General features: G+C 45.5%; 2 protein-coding genes across 4 annotated transcripts; one reads left to right on the top strand and one right to left on the bottom strand.

Moving 5' to 3' along the window:
- Positions 1-1,706: 1,706 nt before the first annotated feature.
- Positions 1,707-7,768, bottom strand: LOC136467480 (kinesin-like protein KIN-7C). 3 transcript variants are annotated; one of them, XM_066466196.1, is made up of 15 exons: positions 7,490-7,768; positions 6,712-7,012; positions 6,064-6,153; positions 5,877-5,977; positions 5,611-5,736; positions 5,456-5,537; positions 5,289-5,356; positions 5,143-5,208; positions 4,740-4,864; positions 4,326-4,653; positions 3,996-4,094; positions 3,255-3,908; positions 2,626-2,942; positions 2,191-2,534; positions 1,707-2,114 (listed from the first exon to the last, which is right to left on the bottom strand). In XM_066466196.1, exons 2-14 carry the CDS (start codon positions 6,956-6,958, stop codon positions 2,201-2,203), a joined length of 2,637 nt encoding a protein of 878 aa, XP_066322293.1. In that variant the 5' UTR covers positions 6,959-7,012; positions 7,490-7,768; the 3' UTR covers positions 1,707-2,114; positions 2,191-2,200. The 3 variants fall into 3 exon arrangements, with proteins under 3 accessions (XP_066322293.1, XP_066322294.1, XP_066322295.1); XM_066466197.1 differs by having other exon boundaries at positions 5,623-5,736; XM_066466198.1 differs by lacking the exons at positions 5,877-5,977; positions 6,064-6,153; positions 7,490-7,768 and adding an exon at positions 7,109-7,256.
- Positions 7,769-13,267: 5,499 nt separating this feature from the next.
- On the top strand, positions 13,268-15,014 carry LOC136466013 (uncharacterized). Its single transcript, XM_066464530.1, has 3 exons — positions 13,268-13,473; positions 13,708-13,805; positions 14,014-15,014. Exons 1-3 carry the CDS (start codon positions 13,268-13,270, stop codon positions 15,012-15,014), a joined length of 1,305 nt encoding a protein of 434 aa, XP_066320627.1.
- Positions 15,015-18,502: the final 3,488 nt, after the last annotated feature.

The raw sequence follows: 18,502 nt of genomic DNA, 5'->3' as shown, positions 1-18,502 counted from the left end.
TAGTTGAGCCATGAGTCATGGATAGAGATGGCAACATAGGCCCATATCCAATTCACCGCGGAAAATTCGGATGGGGATGAAAAAAGCTTGTTCCTGTAGACAAATGAAATGCGGAAAAGCTCTCTCCCTCGGATTTCGTGGGACGGGGACGAACCAATCCACGTCTCTGCTCCCCGCGTCCCTGCACCACGAAGCTATTTCTCGTAGCAATCTTGTACCAACGGTGAACTAAGATGTTCTGTAGACTCGTGACTCCTGCTCGCGAGAGCACGCCCAGGCACAGCCACGCCCAAACAGCACAAGTGCACATCAGACGGTGAAAAACTGGAAATGCATGGCCATACGCGCATGCGGCTTTTAAATAACTTTGGGCGCAGCAAAGGCGTGACAGCGTGAGCTCATTATCACCGCGGCGGCCGGGGCTCATGGCTGCCGCCTGCCGGCCGTGGGGGACCAGCAAACGAACCAGGCCATGCATGGGCCCGGGCAGCACCGCATTGGGCACCGGCGGGGATGGAAAGCGGCTGCCGGCCTGCCGCTCCTGCGCGTGCTTCTCCTCGTCCTCGACCTGGAGGCTGGAGTTGTTCCCTCTCTGGCCGCCGACGCTTTCCCGCAGTGCGCCAGTGCCGCTTCTACGACGTCCGGCTTCCTGCTTCTGGGGTCTGAGCCATGCTCTGCGGTTGCGTGTCTGTGTTAGGAACAGAATGCTTCAATTTTCATATATGCGTACAATGTTCCATGTTTCATTCATGGCTCAGTCACTAATTCTGAAGTATGAATTGTTGATAATGCTCACGAAATATGAGCACAAAGACGGAAAGCCCGCATTGAGCGTCTCGGTGAACCCTTTATCAGCCACTTTCCTTGAACGACAGGACAAGAAGCATGGTATGGTATTTTTTAGAAAGTTTTTTTTTTTAGAACTGTAATTGGTCTCGGAACAAGGAACGAAATTGTACAAGGAACAATCTCAAGAGAGAGAGAGAGAGAGAGAGAGAGAGAGAGAGAAATTGTTCCTAGATCGCAGTACTGCGGAGCCGCCCCACACTATAGGCCCTGTTCGCTTATCTTATAATCCGTCTTTTTCAGCTTGTCCAGGCGGAACAGTGTTTTCCTCTCACAACAAATCAGCCGGAACAGTGTTTCGGCTTGTTTTTTCAGCGAAGCGAACGGGGGCTATGCACCCCATCTGCCTCCATCTCAATTTTCCTATGTGATCCAATTTGCTAGAAGTTTTTTTTGTAGTGGTTGAGACAAGCATAAACTATATAACGGGACGGATCAAATAGTGAAAAAATAGGAGGTATGAATTTTTATAGTAGTTGATAAAAACATAGACCATATATCAGAAGAGATTGAATATTGAAAAAATAGGAGGTGCTAAGGAAAAGACACTGAAAAATACTAAATAGGTAAAGATAGTATCAAAATGCGTGGGATGAGTAACTATCTTTCTTATTTGTAGCTTGTGCAATAAATATTAACCATATATCAGGAGAATGCGATAAATATGGACCGTACATCGTGAGAGTGCAACAAATATAGACAGATGTATTGAATAGTGAAAAAAATTGAAGGTACCAAGGGAAAGGCGGTGAAAAGTACTAAATAGGTAAAATAGTATCAAAACGCATGATCTAGTTCCTATATTTTTTCTAATATATCTTTCTTATTTGCAGCTTGTGCGACAATGGCGAGGTCCAAAGTTTTCCCGTCATGAGACAATTGCAGATACTATATCATGAATCCGGCATATACACATATCATTTGAAACTCGTAAAATAGATAGGTTCCAACTATTACTTCTAAATTTATGCAATAATTCAATATGCGGATAGACGCATATCATGAGTTCACAGTAGATGACCATGGTTAGCCATAGGGACTGTCCCAGTGATTTTTTTTTTCATGATGGCATGGAACATCAGATTACTATTACTATTGCACTATTGAAGCGCACGTCAATGATAACACAAAGAGTCAGGAATTGCAATTACGGTCGTAGCCATAGGATAGGACGATGTCATCAGCAATTGAGGCCTAACCGGCGGCGGCTAGGCAGAAAGGCATGCACGAAGCCAACCGCACAAACAAATGGCCCGATGGATATCTTCCTAAAAAAATACAGAAATCAGAACCAAGGTACACCACACAACACCAAGATGAAAAAAAAGGGGGGAGGGTAGTTACATCTCTTTGGTCAGCCGAACGAAGGGATCCCATATCTCCAGCCGTTGGAGGATCGCCTGCGAGGGGGCGGCTGCTGCTGCGGCGCAAAGCTGAGTCCGAACATCTCCCTGAGGACTTGCCCTGGCTCCTGGAGCCCGATCAGCTTGGCAACAAGGGAGGCGCTCTCCCTGACGTGTTCCAGGTCCTCGGTCTTGGTCCAGAGCCGGCGAGCAACCTGGAGCTTCCTCTTCTTGGAGTCCAGTGAAATGCCCCATTTGGTGTACAGGTGCTCCCTTTCCTCTGCTGTGAGCTGCTTCTGCATCTGCCTCGCAAGCATCTCCCGTTCACGTTGCAGCTTCTTGGCACTGCATGATAAATAATCATTTCTTATTCTAATACGAGGCATTGCCAAAATGGTCGTTATAATACAGGAAAGTGTATAGTATATTCACTTACCTCGCAACAGGGGAAGAGTTCAAGCTGCCTACTACTGCATTGCTAGGGGTGCTCCCCCGAGAATAGGTATCTCTGAGGAATGATAACCTCCGGAGCTCCACTTCCATGTAGATTGAATCAGCCTGATCTCCCTTGAATAGCAAGAAAAAGTAGGTCCTGTGGACTAAGGAAATACTGCAAGCATGCCAAAGCCCGATGATCTCTTGCTGTTTCTTCTCAAATTCTAATGGCCAGCGAGAAGGTGATTGTGAAGCATCAGCAATCGGGTCCAAACCAATGCTCTTTAGGGTGCAGTCTCCAAATTCCTCATTTGTATCCTGAAACAAGGATTAACAAATTATTAATATGGTGAGTTGATAGAGGAAGAAAAATCAGCAGATTATTACTAGTTTTAAATTAGTCTAGACTTTACAGTATAGTTGAAAACACAAGCAAACAGTCTTCAAAGAGAACATCTAGAAGCAACTCATGGTCAAAACTGGCGTAACATGTAGTTTTTCCTACTCCTAATGGGCAACTGGGCAAAAAGTGCATTTGCATAAAACTTGCAACAAAAGTTTGCCATACACATTCTATTTTAAATGAGCTTCAGTGATGAGCATAAAAGTCCTATGATACTCAGTTTGTACCTGATTGCCTAACTGTTTCTGGTAATGAACCTGAGCCATCTCTTTCAGTTCAGCAACAAATTCACCTATTCCAGTAAACTCTGTATCGCATGCACCATTTGTCTTGGTTGAAACTATGGATCCTGCTCTTGAAAGAGTCTCACTTTCTGCATCATAGTTCGGTGCAGATCTTCCAGGGAAACCAACCAAACTTCTATGCAGCGGGGTGCCATCATCCATCTCCATGCCATCAAACATGGTAGAACCCATAAGTGATCTACAACTCCTGCTTCTACCAAGTATTCTGGAGCCTGATGGGTTATGTGTCGACGATCCTAGATCTCTGCCAAGACTAACAAAAGGCCTTCTAATGTTCTCCAAATGCTGCTCCAACGTGATAGGAGATTCACTAAGGAGCCTTGAACGCCTGGAATTCACCGATGCATTTGAACCATTACCATGCAAACTAGAATTCATGTTTGAACCTTGAGGGCTACTGCTTTCACCAGCTGACAGGTCCAACTGTTCATTTCTTCCAGTTCCACTGGTCTCAATGCATCGCACTTCCTTGTAAAGATCTGAATCATCATGAGAGATCAGAGAACTATCATCCCTGCTGATGCCTGAGGGTATTCCAATTGATGGAGGACTGCGGGCAGAGCGCGTCCCTGAGCCCTAAGTACATAACAAAAGTAAATGTATCTATGAAGAAATAAGAAGATGAATAGTGCTAATAAGTAGAAATCAAGGAAGCAAGTTTACCGAGTAATTCGCATGGTCCCCAACAGTCTGCAGCAAATTCTGCAACCTAGACTGAGCCAAATCACGCTGTGACTTGAGTTCTTTAATTTCTTTCTCCATCTGCAAGTTAAAGGACACAGATATCATTGATATTGAAAGAAAGTGGGTTTTCATAAAATTGGAACTATGCTGACTGTAAAGAATATGTCATAGATAAGAAGCAAAGAAAGTGACTCAATAAAAATAGAAACAAAACTCATGAACAAAAACAACAGTTTTAAGTAAATTTCAATGCGTCAATTGTGACAGAAGAGCATAAATGTGTTGACAAAAGGTTGGCAGCAGATGTACCTTTCTAATTTGGTTGTCCTTTTCCTTCACTAATGCTTCAAGACTGGAATTTGAAGCTGGTTGCCGCAACTCACTCTCCAATCTAGCAACTTCCTTTTGCAAATGCTTTACTAGTGCTTTATCAGACATGACCACATTTACCTGAGCATTTGTAACTACTTCCTTTGCACAACTTCCAAATAACAGAGTATTTCTCGATTGCTCAATATGGCTAGTGGCAGGGCTCAGTGTACAGATAATGGCAGTTCTTGCATTACCTCCTAAAGATGGTTGCAATATGCGTGTGAGCTTTGAATCTCTGTATGGTATGTGTGCATTACTCCCCATGCTGCATAAAGAAAACGATAAAACTTAAGTTTTATCAACCAACAAAGCATCTAATTGAATAAATGTACTGTGAGTTAAGGTAATAACCTTAGTTTTCTAATGACAGTGCCAAGGGCAAGCAAACTTCTGTTAATATGACAGCCTTCTTTTAGCCTTGTGCCAGCAGACAACGCCTGAGATGCACGTTCACTTCCTGCTAGATCAACGAAGTTCTGCATGGGAAGATTATAGCTTACAATTTTTTTCCATACGTATAAAAAAAGGGGCGTACCCAGTGCAGAGAGCTCCCGCTCTGTGAGGGGTCTACGGAAGGGTGTTAGTGGCAAGCCTTACCCTCGCCTGTGCAATGCGAGGAGACCGCGACTCGAACCCGGGACCTTCCGGTCACAGGCGATAAGACTCTACCGCTTGCACCAGGCCCGCCCTTCAATTTTTTTTCCATACGTATAGATATAGAAAAACCCATCACATATTTGCTGGATGTACTTACAGCACTAGCAACAAGTGTAGTTGACTTGTCCTTCCCTAGGAACTCCCGTGCAGAACTTTCAACGGTCTGCATTAATTAATAAATAAAGATTTCAGGAAAAAAAAACCATACTTCCAAGCAATTTTTTAATGTAAACAAGGACAAACCAATCTTAGTATCTGATGAGATCTGGAGCTTTTTTCATTTAAGAAAGTCTCCCCTGTCCTTCTTTGAGCTGTTGCAATCACATAGTGCAACCATGAGACTACATCTAACATCTAAGCACCAGCACCAGCAACAAATAATGTAAGACACAGCAAGATCAATATTGCACCTTCACATACAGAAATAAGCCCCTTGAGGTGGTTCCAGTCCCTTAACACAACCTCTGTAAGGTTCTCCACATAGGTGCCCTTCTGTATAAAGAATAACACCAGACCATCAACAGATGCAAATCTAGCAGAATTACAGTTTACAGTGCTTACGAACCGTATTTTTCACCTCTGCGTCATCCCAGAGTCTAAGAGGAGTATTTTCTGCACTGAGAAGATCCCTTACAACTTCATTGTATATTTCAATTGCTGAGAATTTCAGAACAAATGCTCTCTCTTCATGCTGAAAAAGAAAAGGCGCACTTATTGGGCAGTATTTCCACAAGAAGTATTTTTTTTTTAGATTAGTTATAGCCGCAACCAAAGAAAAATAAAAAAAAAGGAAAAAAAAAGACCATGGGACCTGACAATGGATGCTTATACCTTATTAATGTAATCATATATGTCTGCTACTGTATATTCTGTTACTCCAGTCATGGTATAAGTCTTTCCACTACTCGTTTGTCCATATGCAAAAATACTTGCTGTCAGAGAAAAAAAGCTCTAATTCAGGGAAAATGCTTTGTCATTTTACAAATAGAAATATGTTCGTTGAATGGCCGATGCTCACAGTTAATGCCGCTAACTACAGAGAGGGCAACTTTCCTAACCCCTTCCTCGTAGACTTCTTTCGTACTGCAGTCAGAATGAAAAACCCGATCTGCAATTAGAGCATTTCTGTTAACAGTGACACATGTGAGCAAAAAGCAATGGGAAATGTGCTGTCAAATTATAATATTTATAGTTTCTAGGCTAAGCTTATCTGTTGAGAAGAAAAGATGCAAGGATCTAGTATGTGCATCTGAGATGTAGGTTGGTGCCGCCACACGAAATTTATACAGTAATATCGTGGGGTGGCTTGGGAAGACTTAAATCCACTGGAGCTACAGAAGTCATTGATAAAATCATCTGAGCCTCTAAGTTACTCTCACAGAATTGAGTGCATAAAAATGCAGTGGTGGTCTAATACCTGTTATCTGGTGATAACCAACATCAGCTCTAAGGACCTAAAATGTAATACAACACATAATATTCTTGAAGAGAATTATACTTTTTTTATTATTAGGCTTTGGGTGTTGTTCCTACAACAACTGGGTTACAGTAAAAGGGATTAAAGATTTCCTGAAATACAGTACAGATTAGTTAAACATACAGAAGCACAAAAGAATGATCAAGTGCACAGGTGTAGCATCAAATGAGGAGGGAAAGATGCACTGACCAAATGTGTATGCTGTCGGAGCGGTGGGTCGATCAGGGAATGTGCTCCGGAACATGATGGTGGTGTCATTGATGCACTCCCATTCTGCAGGCTCCCCCCTCGCAACCTCCTTCTCGCTCAGCGGCCTCAGCCTGATCAGCACCTGTATCCTGTCCATCCTCCCCACACTTCCTCCGCCGCCATTAACAGCATCAGGTCCAGCCACTTTATCCCACTGCACCGACTCATCGCCTCCAATAGCCCCCATTGTTCTAACACTAACTCCTTCCCTCCTCCTAGCTTTCCTCTCCTTTTAAACAGCCTGCCAAAATCACGCCATCATAAGACACAAGTAGCAAGCAAAGCATATAAAACCCAGACGAAGAGCAACCAGAGAAGCTAGACAGCTGAAACGCACGAATCTGTCCTGTTTCCTTGAGTTAGTGCAGGGCAAGGCTGTGCAGGGAGCAGGCAGCAGGTGGCGGAGGAGAAGGCAAGGCATGAATTGCAGTGGACCCTCAACTCCGAACGTAATTAGAGCGGTGGTTAGAACGTCGATACTAACGGAGAACCGCCGATTAGTCCAAATCTACCACCACCCCGACCCCGCAGCTGGTCATTACAATGGGAATTGCTAGTTAACAGATCTGTGTCGTGCAAAGGCAAACCAAATCCCCAAACCTAACAACCAATTTGGCCCAGGATCACATCAGTAAGCACAAGGAAACATATCGACCTCTCTCCGGTAAACCAGAGACGCTCAAGCAATAGCAGCAAGGGGGCAGGGGCAGGCGATTACCAGGACCACACGAAGACGGTTGTTCTCGGAGGGCGAAAGGTCGACTTGTCTGCGGACGGTGCAGCGGCGGCTGAGCCCGCCCGCCGCGGCCATGGTTGCAGGCCTACCTGTGGGGGAGACGTGGGGGTTGGGGGCGGAGTCCGCTCTGACAGCGCCGCCTCACCGCCTGCGAGAGCGAGCGGCGAGTGCTGCCCACGACGATTTCGTTCGGTGACTTGGGGAGGGTCTTCGACTGTGGAGTGCACTCCAGCCCCAGGAGACCGTTGCGATGATACTGTTTCCTTCGGCTTCGCCTGCGGGCGAGAGAATTGTTTTATGCCTTTAGCCATTCCGCAGTCGGTGGGTGTTTTTGCGTGCCGGCCCTATCGTCCTTGCTTGTTTCAAGAAGAGCCCTTCCATTTGTAAATTGAGGTGTGTTTTAGTACACTTTGTTCCCTCCTCGCCTCATCGAGGGAGGTGGTCTTGCTAAAGGCACTCTCCAATCTACAAGTTAGAATGACTTTTATATTCACGAATTAAGATGTCAACTATGTAAAATAAGGATGTGATATTAGAATTTAACTAGTAAACACAAACGTGTGTTACAACGGAAGAGGTTGTTGTGCGGTTCATTAGATGATTTGTGGCTCAAAGATTTATTCAACAATCATCATCTATTGAATACATCTTAGAATTGAGCTCCATATCGTCACTTGATGCATCTTGTAATCAAACACCGTAACGTTATTGGACATGTGTTGTTCTTACTCGTACGAGCATAGACTGCAAGTCTATATCATATACAGAACAATGAGAAGCGTGAATGTATTACGGGGAATTAAAAATGGTTTGTAAGAATATTCTCTCTTTAATATTATACGTGACGTGGTTTAGAAATATACATATAGATATAGTACCTAGTATCACATAGCATGGATATATATTATATATTCTTATTAGTTATTTTGATCTGTACAAATAATATGCGGAACTTATATGCCACATGTATCTTTTGCCCCAAAAATCTGCCATCCATAATATTGTAGGTGATGACATAAACATATGATGAGTTGAATCATTATGAAAAAAATAATAAGGGGTTATTTATAAGATTTAAAGGCACAAATAAAGAAGATAGTGGTAGATTTTGACATTTGGATGGGTTCAAAGACAAGTTCCATAAGGAACCTTATCATTTCAAGAGGCAAGAACCGGTTGTGTCCATCCATCCGTCATCCCTCATTCATTCGTGCGAAGTGCAAGCTCTCATCTCTCAAAGGAGGAGGGAAGGTTAGGAGTCTCTGTTGCAGACGGGGTTGGAGGCAGAAGCGGACCACAGGAGGCGAACCGGAAAACGAACTGCAGTCGGCGTGCAGCACGAGGACTCGAGGAGCCCATCCAAGGCAGGACGAAAACCACGAGAAAAGTTTGGCTTTTTAATATTAGGTATATAGATAGATATAGACATAGAAGAAGAGAAAATAATAGCATTTTTTTATGCAAAACTATATCTACACAAAAACCAAGGCATGCATTAAAAGATGGGGTAGACACGTAGATAGATAATAGAAAAAAAAGATGTGTTAGAAAAAAGGTTGTTTTTGCAAAAACTACCAATTGACAATATAAATTTTACGTGCAATATCTACACAATTTAATAGGTATAGGAATTATCTATGGTATCTAGTATTAGAATTAGCCTAAGGGGGTGTTTGGATCCAGTGACTAAAATTTAGGAGGTATGTCGGGAGGATGTTGCATGGGGTATTCGGATACTAATAAAAAATAAATTACATAATCCGTCAGTACTCCACGAGACGAATTTTTAAGCCTAATTAATCCGTCGTTAGCACATGTTGACTGTAGCAAAACATTGTCAAATCATGGACTAATTAGGTTTAAAAGATTCTTCTCGTAAATTAGTCGCAAACCATGTAATTAGTTTCGTAATTAGTCTATATTTAATACTCCATACATGTGTCTAAACATTCGATGGGACAACGACTAAAATTTAGGAGGGGTAACCAAACACCCCCTAAGTCGAGTGAGCTGATTTGCCTCTCACTTGGCAGTAAAGCAAAACATTGCTGACATAGACCCCGAAGTAATTGGTTTTCTTTGATTTCTTGCTCGGTGATTTTTTTTTTGAGAATTACAAAGTACAATGCAGATGCCCACAACATATACACACACTCACCCCATATGAACACATGTATATAAACTCTACCTTTATGAGCACCTCCAAAGGACCGAGCTGGTAGCTCTTGAGATTCACGAAGTCACCACTAGCGTCTCGCTGTCGACGGGGACGTCACCACTGACGTCGCCTACCACTGAAATACATAGCGTCATTAAATCTTGAAATAAATCCAGAAAAATACGAGTACCCGTACAAAGTCGAAGACTTTGAACCCGAGTGGACATGTTTTGCTCGGTGAGGCAAAATTCTAACAAAGAAATCAAAACCCCCTTGGACACTGAGCCATGGTGCTATATATATCTAAACAAAGGTCAACATAATCCGTCCAATGATAAACCTGACAGATCAAATTTACCTCTATGATGCAGTACAACATTTAACTGTAAAAAAAATATACAACACCAATAAAATCTGGACCCTTCACTTCTGATCTTGTAGTGCTGATATATAAAAAGGATCCTTGCGAACATTATTAGCTGCATTCCTAACGAGACTGTGCGAAGAACGAAAGAAATATCGATGATGGGACGAGAAGGATGTGTTAGAGAAGTACATGATGATGCTTCCGTGTGAATGTGTGACGATACATGTGACTGGCACATCATGATTTCATCCACGTTTGTCCAAAATTCGAATTTGGCATTTGCATTCTGCGTTGTACATACGGTCAAGTTTAATAGTACGATAACGATGTGCTACCACCGGTGACGTCTGTCCGTATTCCGAAGTGTGAGGACGACTTGCCTTGGAATTGATTCGGTGGCATGCATGGTAATGCCTCACAAGATACGTACAAAGAAATTGGAGGAAACGAAAACGCAATGCGCCATAGGTACAAGGGTACAAGAACATTAGTTGCCGGTGAAGTAAAGAGAGACAGACACCTCCTTAATCAGATTCAATGCACAGAATTAGTACGATAGGAGATCCGAAGCAGGGGAAAACTAACCGTAGGAAAAGAGCCACTCGGGGGCCTGTTTGCCAAATTCCTCCGAAGCCGATCGCTTCACTCTTTCAGTAAGCACATACAGTAGCCTAGGAAAAATGTAAAGCAAATTCAAATGACTTTTTGTCACCTGCAGTACTAAAAGTGCAGTTCAGCCACCGACGAATGCTTGTTTCGCAACTCGCGGTTTCAAAACATGCTGTGTACAGTACTACAGTACTCATTCCGGTTCTTAAAACAAGTCGTTTTGACATTGACACGGTCTTTAAGAAATGACTTTGACTGTAACTTTTTTTTCTATAAAATATTTATAAAATATAGTCACTATATACTTTTATAAAACTACATTTCAAGATGAATCTACTTACATCACTTTTATATTTTTAAACTCAACCAAAAAAAATTTATTTATAATCAAAGTTTAAAATATTTAACTTAAAACAACCTACTTTACAAAAACCGGAGGAAGTACGTGCTTGTTACGGACCTCCTCCCGAGTCCCGACAACACCCTGCCAACGGCTATAATCTGGCGCAGCAGCAGCGCTGCTCTGGATATTTTAGGCCCCCCAGTCTATCGAGTATGGCCTGTCTCCTCTTGACTTTCAAAATTGAAGTCAACTGATCCTCCTAAAATTAAGGCCATGTTTGAACCGATAGCTAAGAAGGTTAGGCATGGTGCAATGGTGAGAGCTGTCTCACTGAGTCACATGTCGTAGGTTCGAAACAGCCTCTCCGTAGATTTTACAGGGGAATGCTTGCCTCGGTTTTTTCCTTCCCCCATATGGGCGTCTCCGACACTGGGTCTGCTCTTTTTTTTGAACCAATCGTTAGCTCAAAATAGATCTATAGTATCCAAACAGGAGGGTTAACAGATGAACTAATTTTTTTATTATCAAAGTCTTTAACTAGTTGTTAGCTAATTAAGCGGTAAACCATAGCTAATATAGACTAATGTTTAGCCCAACTAAAAACCAGTCATGTGTATCAAAGTATTAAACAGGCCCCCGAGCAAGAACATTTTTCTTGAAACAAAGATCAATCAGAAATCTTTGTTTTTTTTTCTCCCTCTGCAGTGGAAGTAGTTGTTCCAACATTTTCTCCAGCCGGAAGTTTCTTTCCAGGAGGAAAAGTCTCCGGATCGAGCACCGCAAAGTCGTGTCGGAACGCGTAGTTTTTCAAACCTGCGATGCTGCACCGCAGTCCGCACATCAATACGCGTGCCGCATGTGAATTGTGACCCACAGCCACAGGCCACAGCACACAAACACGCCCGTCTTGAGACGGAGCGCAATAAACAGCCGACGCACGCGCTCTCGTGATCCATCACTGCCACTCTGACAAAGACCACCGAGCCGAAGCCTAGCCGGCGCCGGGCGACCAGCAGGCCAGGCCTGTTCGTATCAACGGGCTTATTAGCTAGAGAACTTCAATCGGCTTATTAACTAGAGAACTTATCAACCGGCTTATTAACTAAAATCTATAATATTTTTCTCTTACAATAAATCAATCAAGACCGACTTATCAGCCGGTTTTAATATTAGCCGAACACGTGATCATGCTTGCCGAAACGAGTGGGAGAGAGCAAGCACATGGAACATCCGCATCCCGCGTGGGGTGGATTCGTTCGTCCGTGTGTGAGGGGGTGGTTTACCTTACCGGCCGGAAGGAAGCGCGTCAGGTCCGGCGGAACCGCCGTGTTTTTTACGGCAGGGAGCGAGCATGGAGCTCAGCGCACGCCGGTCTAGTTTAATTCAGCGGCGAGGAGGTCCAGGCGCACGTCTTGTCGGTAGCAATATGGCACTTTGTTGTTGCATTGGAAGGAAGTCGCGCGTGTTTCTTGTCTTCTGGACTCTGGACAATATCCTGTTTTTCTTTTTCGTTTTTCTTTGTTTGTTAGGGAAAAAACTATAGGGCCAGCATCTCAACAGGTAATAATTTCTTCAGGTCTGGAGGAGATTATACGATGGTTGCAGATCTCATTCGCTGTCAAGCAAATTGGCCCAACCTGAACATTTAGCTGACCTAAGTGGCTAAGTTAGCATGCCAGGCCCACAACCACAAAGAAAATGTAACTGGTTAAAGAAGGGGACTATTTCCAGGTGATTTGCATGTACTATCAGCCTGACTGCCTTTGCTGGGCAACACTGCAAACACCAAACGATCCACTTTGATCGTGTTAGTCAGTCACATGATGACCGAGCAGTTTCTCCTTATTAGAAGCTGATTAGAGTGACACGAGCGAAGAAAACATCACACATATATATCAAGTTCCATTGTAGTCCCTGTTTTAATTCTCCTCCGAGGATTACTTGGCCTGCTCCACACGGAAACCTTCCAACAATTGGAGACAGTCCATCCATGACAATTTCAGAGCCGTGCGATTGGCGTGCCGTTGGCTGCACTGCAGGAAGTTCCCGACTGTACTGCTGAAAGTTGATATCGCCAAGGCTTTTGACTCCGTTGCATGGCCGTTCCTGATCGAGGTGATGCAGCATATCGGCTTCCCGCGATGATGGATCAACTGGATCCGCATCCTACTGTCCACTGCAAGTACCAAGGTGCTCGTCAACGGCACACCTGGAGGAAGGATCAGCCATGCGAGGGGGCTCAGACAAGACGACCCCATTTCTCCGATGTTGTTCGTGATCGTCATGGAGGCACTGAATTCACTCATCAGAGAGGCTGATCGCCGGTCAGCGCTGTCACCACTGCCTGGACATGCTATCGCTCATCGTGCGTCCCTGTACGCTGATGATCTGGTGCTGTTGGTTGCCCCGAATGCAAATGATCTGCAGTGCGTGATCCAGATCCTCCAGCTCTTTGCCGGGGCGTCAGGCCTAGTCACCAACGTCGACAAGTGTCAGCCTATTTGGCAGCCTGTAACTGTCTGTATCTGGCTTGGCTTATCAGCCAACCAAAAATGTTTTCCTCTCACACCAAACCAGCCAGCAATACTTTCAGCCATTGGCTTATAAGTCAATCCAGCCGAAACGAATAGGCTATGTGTCGCTATGCCAATCAGGTGTTCTGACGAAGTGATGGCGGCTGTCCAGCATGCCTTCCCATGTGTGGTTGCACCATTCCCATGCAGGTACCTCGGCGTACCACTTTCGCTCAGTCGTTTGAAGCGTGCTGATGAGCAGTCGCTCGTCGACTTGGTCGCATCTAAGATCCCGACATGGAAGGCAGGTATGCGGACACACGCTGGACGTGTTTTGCTCACGGAGGTGACCCTATCGGCTATCCCGATCCACATGAGTATTGCATGTTGCATGTCCAATTGGGCCCTGGACCAGATAGACAAGCGCCGCCACGTTCCTTCGGTCGGGCACCGCTACAACGGTCGGTGGGAAATGCAAATTGGCATGGCCGGTGGTTTGCAGGCCAACACATCTAGGAGGCCTCGGCGTGCTGGATTTGCGCTTCTTTGGCTTCGCGCTAAGACTGAGGTGGGAGTGGCTCGGCAGGACTGCTCATGATTCTTGCTGGGCCAGGTTGCCGTTCAGGTCGGAGAAGTCCGTGGCTGTGATGGCGGCAGTCAGCATGACGGTGAACATCGGCGACGGGGCAAGCGCCAGGCTTTGGACTGACAGTTGGGCTTCTGTGGGAGCCCTGTGTCACTATGCCCCTAACCTGTCCGCGGCCATTTCGAGAGCGGGTAAGAAAAGATCGCTCAAAGATGGCATCTTCCAAAACCGTTGGGCGCGGAACATTGTCGGCGCGCCAACCACCCAAGTACTCTGTCAGTACCTTCGGGTGTGGGGCATTCTTCGCGATGTCATTCTCGATCCGTTGCAGGAGGATCGCTTTATTTGGCGTTGGACTGCGGATGGAAGGTACTCCGCATCGTCCGTGTACCAAGCCTTCTTCGCCGGCTCATCGTCGTTGTTGGGAGCCAACGAACTATGGAAGACCGAAGCACCGCCGAGCGTGAAGTTCTTCTGGTTGGTGCTACATCACCGCCTATGGACCGCGGAACGACGCAGAAGACATGGGCTGCAGGATGATGATGCTTGCATCCTTTGCGGCCAAGAACCAGAGACTGGTGATCATATGTTCGTTGGGTGCGTCCTTGCCAGACAGCTTTGGTTCTCCCTGTTGGCACCCGTTGGACTGACGGCGCTTGTTCCGGCGACCACGGAGGAACTAGCGTCGTGGTGGCTTCGTCAGCGGCTACGGCTGGAGGTTGCGCTGCGACTGGCCTTCGACTCCCTAGTGCTGCTCACCTCTTGGATCCTCTGGAGGGAGAGGAGCAACAGGACGTTCTCGCGGACGGCACCCGGGGTGCAGGAGCTGTACCTGAAGCTGGTTCGCGAGGCGGATGATTGGGTGCAGGCAGGTTTTAAGACACTTTCGGTGGTTTGCCCGCTTTGGTCGCAAAATTTAGCTGCAATGTAATCCCTAACAATGTATCCAGTAGATGGGAATGCGGGTTCTAGTCAACCTTGATGGCTACTCGCCATCGAGATTTGACTAAGTTGTTCCTTGAAACTTTTACCTCTTAATGAAATACAAGTGAATGGTCTGATCGCGAAAAAAAAGAGACAGTCGGGAAAAAAAGTTCAGCAACCTTGATGAGCCTTTTGACGACGGCGACGACGACCACGTCCCGAGCAATGACTGGGTTGAGATGTGACTTCTTGTTGGCCCTGAGTGACAGCGGGAATAGGTGTAATAAAGCAGAGGATTGTAGTGCAGCTCATCGCAGACCAGGATACCGTGTCAGCGGTTAGCAAACCCCATTAAACCCCCTTCTCCGGGCATGATTACCTTGAACGGACGATGGTAAAATTGGCTGTGCTGGTGCCGTCAGCCCAGCAAAACTAGCTCGCGGCGCCAAGATTCAGTCTTATAGCAGAAGCGATGAAGGCCTGCCATGGCACCTACTGTACATAGTACAGTAATTGTCGTCTTCAGAGATGCCGTCGAGGTGGAGAAGACCATAAGATCGGCTTCCGCGGCTATGGTCCTGGGCTCCGTGGCTAATCGGGTGAGATTTTGTGTTTCCGGGTAGCAAATGCAGGAGCAAGAGGTGATCAGCGGAGGCGCGAGGCAGAATGTGGCCTGGATCTCCGCGCCGTTAGCCCGTTACTCATCCTGCCGCTGTTGTTGCGGCGGTCGGCGATACATGGCCGCACGTCGAGCCTACCACAGCCGCCAGACCCGGACGGAGGCGCCAGCATGGTCGGTCGGCTGGTGGTCGTGAGCACGCCGGCGAAGGGACGCGTCCAAGAATTTCTGTGGTTCATTCATGGTGGCAGCCACACGGATACATGGCAAAATATTTTCCGGGTACAGGAACTGGTTGCGGCGGCGGAACAAGGGAGCCCCTCGCTAGTCATTGGGAACCTTTTGCTAGGCTTCAAAATTCAAATAAGGACGCAAGCCCCGTTGGATTTGTTGGGCCGTTCAAGTGATTATCGATCTGGGCTCGCGGTTGTTCTACTCTTGGCAAACTTTAGTGGAGCCGGGCCGCCCGGCATGATTGACATGTTGCTGACAGAGAACGTTGGAGATACCTGCGCTGTTGGGGCAACGCGTAGCAGCCGAGAAGATGTGCCTTGCAAGCGACGTGAACCCCGGCCCGCGCGGGACACGAGCTGGAAAAAAGGCAAAGCTGAGCGGCGTTTTTCGGTTTTCTCGAAAAAGAAAAAGCTGTTGATTTGATTGCAGGGGAAAAAAAAAAGAAAAGTGGCTTTTCCCGGTGTGTTTCAGCCCGCCCCATCTGCCCATTCCCGGACCTCGCCTAGACACCTAGCTTGTGCTTGTGCTTGCGCTTGTGCACGCATGCTTCCACACCACCGATCCACCATGTATGCACGTGAAATGGAAGCGCACAGGCACAGCTAGGTAGCTGGCCCTCCTTGGCACAGCGTCACTAGTCACTGCTGCCTCGTGAAGCTACGCTATATGACCAGTAGAAAGGCAGTGCCTACTAGTATCACTAGTCACTTTTGATTGTTACTACGTACCATTTCCAGTTTGCGCATGTGATTATGTGAAGACCGCCTGTACTTGCATAGTTGCGTGGATGTCCGGAGTGTACGGGGTACACGTGTTACCGTAGAGGCGCAGGTTTATTGCGTGCCTCAATGTTTCACAAGTAAAAAGTGGGGGTCAATCTCAGGCGCTCGCTTTATCTTTTGATTGGATTAGTATATTACCTTTTCCTTTTAGGGCGTCTTTACTTTCGGTGATGACAGAGAACAAATTTTGACGGTGAAACTACAGGTACGTTTTCCACGTTGGCATCTATAGAATTATACCTTACTAGTAGTATGTCCGTGTTAACGCTATGATAAAAATCAAAGGACAGTATTTTTGTACGTGAAACCGATACGCGTGGATCGCAGCGCCTAGGCTGCCCTCGCCGAGCTCATCCTCGTCGCGCCGCCCTCGCCGTCCGCGTGCCCCGGCATCGCCGCTGGTCCAACATCCCCGTGGGTTCTCAGACGATGCCGCTTCGGTTTCGTGAGGCGGGGGCGCAGAGGAAGTTTTGCTTTAGTTATTTTCTCTAGAGAAATCGAGATGTAGAAGAGCTGCCACTACCTTGCAACCCCTCCTGTTCCTAAAAAAAAAGAGCTGCCATTATACAAAAGGACCAAGCATAACTAAAGTCACTTGCAGATTTTATTGTCTAGCAATATAACAAAGTGCAAAACCAGAATAGACAAGTAACGTAGAGTTTTATTAACTAATGATACCTACAACTATAACAGATCAATACCTGCAACTACAGCAGATAAATACCTACAGCAGTTTTATAGAAGCATTAGAATCTTACCATCTATCTTCCAACGATAATCAAACAATCCTTTTCAATATACTGAGAAACTTGATCTACTTACTGCTATAATATGAAAAAAAAATCATTTTCTGAAAGAAAGAAAACTTACATCCTGTAGAAGCTAGCAAGCTAATAACCAGAGACTTGTAGTTAATTTGTTGACACATACACCCAACTTGAAGAGTTGTTGATGGTGCCAAGAGTTTTCGTCACAAACCCATCAAAGAAAAGGGATAAAGATATAAGGTTGTTTATTGCTCAGCGTTTTTTTAACATCACACCTATAAAGTCACCATATTAATTGGCATTCAGGTAGCAACATTCAGTGTACAGTTCATAAATTTAAAATTGATCTATAGCCAAGTAATTGCAGCCACACTCAAACATAGTTCAAAAGGAATTAACAAGTTAACTTGTCTGAAAATTAAGGGGGTCACGGCTGCTGAAAATTACCTGCAACATGCAAACGAAATTTGCTTGAATTTTTTAACCACTATCAGCAAAAATTTGTTCACGTCGCACAGAACATGATAATGACAGGTATTACTTGCTCCGAGCAAAGACTCTGAATCGTGAATTAGACAATTCCATCATATAGTGTAGTAAACTTAAATAAACGGAATCCAGCAATTAGGTAGGGACACCATCCTGAATGCCAGCATAGCTACACAGGTATAAATCAAACTCACTATCTTGATTCTTGACCAACCCGTGAATCCACCACGATGAAAGTAAAACATATTACTGTCATTCTGTAGCCTATCGAAAAAGAAAAGGAAGTTAATACACTCATGAGCTTCTTACCAGAATACAGCAACACCAGAAAGAAGCTAATGAACTCAATCACCGTAATGATCTTGGAGAAGAGGGAGGAAACCAGAGGTACAGAGGCGGCAGCACATTCACGGGAGATGGTAGCTGCGTGAGGGGCTCCACCTCTGGGCGATGTGACGGCGCTAGGGTTTGCGCCTCTGTCATGGGCCTGTTCGTCTGGTATTAAAGACGGTTGATAAGCCGGCTGAAGCTGTTTTGTTGTGCGAGAAAAATATTGTAGATTCTAGCTGATAAGACGGCAGCCTTGGAGGCCGGGTGAGATTTG

The sequence above is a fragment of the Miscanthus floridulus genome, chromosome 7, assembly GCF_019320115.1.
Source record: "Miscanthus floridulus cultivar M001 chromosome 7, ASM1932011v1, whole genome shotgun sequence".
In the NCBI taxonomy this organism is placed as follows: Eukaryota; Viridiplantae; Streptophyta; class Magnoliopsida; order Poales; family Poaceae; genus Miscanthus; species Miscanthus floridulus.
Note: the sequence above shows the minus strand (reverse complement) of the source record. Positions and strands in the feature narration are given on the sequence as shown.

Bases quoted from the DNA above. Each gene is read 5' to 3' on its own strand.
- LOC136466013 (XM_066464530.1), top strand. From the start codon at position 13,268: ATGGAGGCACTGAATTCACTCATCAGAGAGGCTGATCGCCGGTCAGCG. The intron at 13,474-13,707 runs GTGTCAGCCTAT...ATTCCCATGCAG, and splicing joins CTAGTCACCAACGTCGACAA to GTACCTCGGCGTACCACTTT. The intron at 13,806-14,013 runs GTATGCGGACAC...CAACACATCTAG, and splicing joins GATCCCGACATGGAAGGCAG to GAGGCCTCGGCGTGCTGGAT.
- LOC136467480 (XM_066466196.1), bottom strand. From the start codon at position 6,958: ATGGGGGCTATTGGAGGCGATGAGTCGGTGCAGTGGGATAAAGTGGCT. The intron at 5,737-5,876 runs GTATAAGCATCC...TTTCTTTTTCAG, and splicing joins TATATGATTACATTAATAAG to CATGAAGAGAGAGCATTTGT. The intron at 5,209-5,288 runs GTTTGTCCTTGT...TAATTAATGCAG, and splicing joins CTCATCAGATACTAAGATTG to ACCGTTGAAAGTTCTGCACG.